Genomic DNA, 6,653 nt, shown 5'->3' on the forward strand with positions numbered 1-6,653 from the left:
TTCTTTTGTATGTGATTAAAAATGTTCCTGAAGTTTTTTACGTCATTAGAGTTTTTTAATGGGCATGTATGGAGTAGGTTTTCAATGTGTACATTAATCAAAATATTTGTATCGCCAAATTGTTGCTTTAATAAATCAATAGCGTGATCATAATGTTCCGCGGTTAATTCTAAACCATCAATCACATTAAACGCAGGACCTCCTAAAAATGATCTCAAATAAATGAATTTATCAAGTTTACTGAGGTTCTTATTCTCATTAATTGACGAATTGAAACAATTCCAAAAATTTAACCATTCAGAAATTTCTCCGTAGTACTTAGGAATAGTTAATTTAGGTAACTTTATGCGTTCCCTTTCAATGGTTTGAATGTCACTCTGATTGGGACTATTTAGAGAAATATTAGCTTCTTGAAAGGAATTATTTAAATCAAGTTCTTTGTTTAAATTCTTAATAAATCTTAATGTTCTAAATTTTGTTTTAGTTATTTTTTCTTTGTACTCTTCTATACAGTTAAATTCCTCTTCCATATCCTCGATTTTGATTAAGCCCTCAATCTGAGAATCAATAGTTTTTAATTCCTCGCTTTTTTCACCAAAAAGTTCGAGTGATTCTTCGAGATCTTCCACACTTATGTCCGGTTTTAGAATGTCAGTTTCGATTTTAGTAATCATCTTTGTCACCGAAGCTCTTACAAAGCCGCGTTTCCGTTTCAATTTATTCAATTCTTCTTCAGACATTCTGTAAGTGTGAGTCAATTTATAGTTATTCTTAATTGCTAATCTTAATTTCTTTAAATTGGTGTTTAATGTCTTATTTCAAACATGCAACATTTCGTTATCAGGTAAAAGTCAATAAATGTCAATAATAGTTTATTACCGTTTAATGGCAGTCCCTGTTCGGGCGCCAAATTTCAATTTTTAAGCAAAAACTGAAGAAAACTATTTCTATATTAATTAAGGTAAGTGCTACTTACCCCGTTCTCCAGGACTGCCACATTTTGGAGGGTAATAAACATCAATTTTCTCAGTCATAAAAGACTCTAACATGTTTTATAGACAATCACTTTAATAACGAAATATAACAAACAAAAAAAGATAAACAATTAAACATCTAATTATCGTACGGAGCTCAACATGCTTGTTCTCAGATCGAGATATTAACATCAACTGGTGGCGCTGTGGGCGCACCAAAAAAACATGCGCAGAAGACAGTTATAGTGGGAATTCTCGACACAGATAATAATGGAATAAAAAAAAAATGCAAAGCGATGTAAAGCGGAATATGAAAATTTAAAATTTGATAACTTGTTCGAGATTTATTTACTGTTAAACAAGCTTGTAGAAAAGAAATGCTAAACGAGTTGTTCTCCTGTGCTATTAAAGTGCAACTACGGAGTTGAAATTTGACCTACCAATTCCTTTTTATCTTTTTGTTTTCCTTTTTTTCAAAATTCTGTCTTGTTTGAAAGTTACTGAAATTTTAAATGCCTTTTTAAAGAATTTTTCTTAGTTGTTTTTACCTTAAATATCAATTATTTATTCATTATGTAAAATTTTGTTTTCCTTCTTCGAGATTTTTATTTTATAAGCTCACTCTTGAGTTAATGTCAAAAGTAGCAAAAATGGACAGAGAAAGAGGGAAAGACAGAACGAAAGAGGTACTACATTAGTGGTTGTCAGATAAAAATGTTAAAATTTATATTGAAATTTTTCAAAATGAGATATAATTTAATGGAAGAGCGATAAAAAAATAGTTGCATATTTAAATAGTTAATAGTCTCGTTAACAAGAAAAATTACTTCTCATTGAGACACGCTATATATACGCAATTTGTTTTTTCAAAAACAGATTATTATTTTTCAAATCTAGCAAATTGCTTATTGGTTACGATTAACATAATTAACAAAATGTACTGACATAAAACTACAATAAAGTATATTTTGTAAGTAAAATGTTCTTAATTGAAAATATTGACTTTGAAGAAAAAAAATGAAGGATGACGAACAATTAAGAAGAAATACATAATTATTGGTTGCATTAAAAACTTACTTCGAAATTGATTAAATATAATCATTATTGCTTTTAAACTATATTAAAAATTTAATCTAGATGAAATAAGATCATAATTATCAATAATTGTAGATTTTTTTTATATAATTGCAACTTATTATTGTTTTTCAGCTACAACTTATACAGCTTTCAAAAATTTAGTTTTCTTAAACCTAAATAAATTAATCTATATTAATATCACTCTAGAGTGACCCTAGCGAATGTTTAGTGAATTAAAAACCGGAAATAATGCATTGAGCTCATATATCTTAATATAATTGTAGCTTATTATTGTTTTTCTGCTACAGCTTATACAACTTTAAAAAATTAAGTTTGTTACATCTAAAAAACTTAATTGATATTAATTTTACTCTAGAATGTCACTAACGAATGTTTGATGAATAAGAAACAGGGAAAGAATACATTGAACTAATATATCTTTAAGAAACATAGATGTTTATTTCTTGCAGCTCGAATTAAAATAAAAAATAACAATTTGTAGATTAAAATAGTCAATATAAACAATTATGGTTGCATTTATTAATTAGAAAAGGAATAAAATACTTTACTTTATAGGAAGTAGAAAAAAAAATAACGACAATTTTAATTAGTCAAATAAATCAGATAAATCTCAAGGATCAGCTAACTTTCAATTTAATTGAGGAAGCCTGTTTCCGATGTGATCAAGTGGCCCTAATAACTCCTTGATAATGAAATAGTTTCCTGTGGCAAAAAAATACAATGTAAATAGAAAACAATAAAAAAAAGTATTTATGTGATAAGAAGTTTTTGCTTAACTACCGCATTAGACGAGCTACCAAAATTCTACGCTATGTATTCAAAATTTATATTCCTGTTTTTTCTAATTGGTAAGAAATTTTTGAGCAATTTCTTTAAATAAATTTTAATTATGTTATATGAAAAAGTTAATATCTCATTTTAAGTAAATTAACTTCAATTTTTTATTTAAGACAATTCTTTAAATTTAAGTATTTTCAAACATTGCTTTCTTTCATGCAAGTATTTAAAATGTGCAATTAATTGTACATAATTTATTGTTATTCTGCAAATACTAAAACAAAAATACAAAACCGAAAATTCTTAAACCATTTAAAACTTAACTTGAGTTAAAAAAAAACATTAAATTGAATTGAAATATTAAATTGAACTGAAATATTAAATGGAATTAAATATTAAATTAAATTAAAATATTAAATTGAATTAAATATTAAATTAAATTAATATATTAAATTGAATTAAGTATTACATTATTCAATTGGAATGCCATCTTAAATTAATGATATTGAAAATATTTTCATAGTGATTATCATTTTTAATAAAAATGATAATGAAAATGAAATGTTTACTTCACATAGTACAAGTAGGCTGCTATTTAATACTTAAAAATTAATCTGATTAGTGCATAAGCAAAAAATGTTTTACCAATTAACTTATTAATCTACTTAGAAATGGAAATATTTGTTAATTAGCAAAAATTTATAAGATTTACTGTAATGCGAATTATTTATGAGAGAGAAAAAATTGCTATAGATTTATTGCGATGTCTCGTTACATAGCAAAATTTTTTTTTCTGGCTATATTTTAATAAACACCACCATACTTCAAATCATGGGTTATAAAAATGAGATCAATTGATGTTTGTCCTCTTGCTATTAAATGGACAGGTATGATTTTCAATTCCAACCAATAGACATTTCTTATTGCGTCACAAAATTATTTTCCTTCCTCCCTTTCAGTATTCATATTTATTCTTAAATCGCCGCTAGGGCAGTAGTTATGAATAAGCTCATCTTATTGAGAGCATAAAAATATTTTAACCTAATGCTGTGTTAAAACATTAAAAAAAACACCCTGATGAAAACAAAACGCAAAATTATCGCCTGCCTTTTTTAATTACTCTTGTTGAGGTGCTTTTTCAGTAATGATTTTGTTAGCCAGAATTTTTATGATTCTTAAATCGCTTTATTTGTGATTATAGTGTTGAATTTGATCTAGTTGGAAAAATTGTACAGACATGAAAAACCTAAAACAACACCCTTTTCCTCAATGGGTAAAAATGTGTGAATAAAAAGAAATTAAAGTAGTATAGGAAATATAATACATATAAAAATCGATTATGTTTGTGGATAAATATTTTTCACTTCGTAGTCAACTTTGGAATATTAATAAATTAAGTACAGTCACTCTCGATTATCCGTTCACGGATTATCCGGTTTGCGGATTATCCGTGACCATTCCGGAGTCTCACAAAAAATATAAAGGGAAACATTTTCAAGATTAAAAAAACTTGATTCATGAAGTTATAACACTACCAAGTTTTTGGAAGCAATATTCGTTATTGGATTGCAGTATATGGAATATCAGTAACATGGTCGAAGGTAAAATTGTCTACGTTATCACGATCTTGGAGAAAGATCATACCGCTTGATGAACAATCCTCTTCAGATGTTCAAGAAAAATATGATAACAGTATTCTCGAACAAGCAAAAGAAATCTAAGGTTTCGAAATTCTTGATGAAGAAAATTTAGATCATTGGTTTCAAAGTGATGCATGTGATCCTGGCTTCCAGTATTTGACTGATGAAGACATCATTATGTTGTTAAATCAAATAGTGATGATAGTAACTGATGCAGAAGATGTAGTAAATGAATGAAATACATTTTCTCATTCTGCTGCACTGTGGAAACTTTATTAGATTATATGGGAGGATTTGATTACAGTGACATTACTGCAGTTCGTAAAATATGTGTATCGATGTATGGCGAAGACGCATTATACATTTTTAATAAGGAAATATGCATGCAAATGTCAGTAATTTTTATATTTTTCGTGGTGATATTGAATTTTTCTCTAATAAAAGGCGTTTTCGGATTATTCGTGTTTTTCGATTGTCCGTGCGACCTGTTCCGGTGATTAACACGGATAATCGGGAGTGCACTGTATATAAATATTGAACAGAAGACATTTTCTTTTATTAATACTATAAGAAGCTGAATGATCAGTATACATTTTAAATTGAAAGTTAATTTATGTCTCAGGAGATGAGACCTAAGAATAATTTTATATATTTATAATTATATAAGAAGTTTAATAAGGCGTAATTCAGTAATTAGTAAGTCTTAAGTAGTAACTCATTGGCAGTTAATTTTTGTCACAGAAGAAACCGAAGAATAATTTTATCTCTCCATAACATTACGTAATGGTCCAATTCAGTTTTCCATTGTTGTCGATGCATTTTTATTGGTCAAAAATAACAAGGTAGGATCTAGTTCTCCCACATTGATTTCCATATTGTTTTGGTTGTCATCAGCATAAAATTAATAAAAATTCTAAAGGCAATTCGCGATCGCAACGAACTATAGGGGGCGTTGTTGTATGAGACTAATACCTGCGATTTCTATATGAACAGTCATTCAGTTACTCTAGAGACGATGTTAATGTAGCACGTAGCATTGCAACGTTCCTTCTTTATTGTGGCTAATTAAATTTAAAAAAGAAAAATGCTTGATATTCTTTCTTATGCAAACGAAAACAAAATGGTATCTCTTTTTATTCGAGAAGGAATATCCAAAACACATCAGAAAAATATTTGTTCATTAGCAGAAAAAAATATGTATATTCTTATAAGAGTTAAAGCATAATGCCCGAGAAATAGTATTACTAAATTTAATGATATAACATGAAAGGCCCATTTGAACTTTACATTCTATAGTTTTAAGAATCATATTACTTCAAAAATTAAAATGAACAAAAAATATACATAAGCCTCATAATTTTATGAAATTTAATATTGTAAGCAAAGTTTTTTGACAACAATTTTTATCAAAAAATTTCAAGTTTCAATAAAAATCATTATTTAGAAACTAAGAAACGTAAAATAAAGAGCGCTGACGAAACAAAAACAAAAAAACAATTCTTTTTTGTCGCCATTTTTAGTGCTACGAAAATTCGTCTTTGGGATTTGCCAAAAACAAAACAAGATGCAATTTTATTTTTTCAGGAGGGAAATATTTTACCGAAAAAACGAAAATGTACCAATTCCCACAACATGAAACTTTATCTTGGTAAAAGTACGTTTTGGAAATGTTATTTCATTTGGAATCTTATTTATCAGAGTTCATATGGCGATATGATTGTTTTGAATCTATGTTAAACTCTCTATCGGTTCATTTTCCACCGAAATCCGATTGACTATTTTGATTTTAAATAAAGTGTTTTATGTTATGAACTGTCGCAAAAATTTTAAGTGTAGATTGGAGGCACTTAAAAACCGTCAAATCTGTAGCGGCGGTGGCGTTAATACGTGAGTATCGAATTTTTATTCCATACTTTTCTGAATCATATTACTTCAAACATTGGAATATACAAGAAGTATACATTAACACATAATGTTATACCATTCAATTTTTCAAAAAAACTATTTTGAGAAAAATTTTTATCAAAAAATTATAAACTAAAAAACGGAAAATAAAGAATTCTTAGGATAAAAAAACGATTTTGAGAATTCTTAACATTGAAATAAAAACTTTCATATTGTTTCTTTTTTTATCATTCTTATAGTTCTTAATCAGACGTAAAAA

At 27.4% G+C, this 6,653-nt stretch overlaps 1 protein-coding gene across 1 annotated transcript in view; it reads left to right on the forward strand.

Moving 5' to 3' along the window:
- The first annotated feature begins 2,763 nt into the window (after positions 1-2,763).
- Positions 2,764-6,653, forward strand: part of LOC107457075 (uncharacterized) — a 12,407-nt gene continuing 8,517 nt past the window's right edge. The window contains exon 1 of the mRNA XM_016075134.3: positions 2,764-2,920. Within this exon, the coding sequence (XP_015930620.1) occupies positions 2,884-2,920 (37 nt within the window). The 5' untranslated portion in view covers positions 2,764-2,883. The remainder of the gene's footprint in view (positions 2,921-6,653) is intronic.

This window comes from Parasteatoda tepidariorum, chromosome 7 (assembly GCF_043381705.1).
Source record: "Parasteatoda tepidariorum isolate YZ-2023 chromosome 7, CAS_Ptep_4.0, whole genome shotgun sequence".
NCBI classification, from domain to species: Eukaryota; Metazoa; Arthropoda; class Arachnida; order Araneae; family Theridiidae; genus Parasteatoda; species Parasteatoda tepidariorum.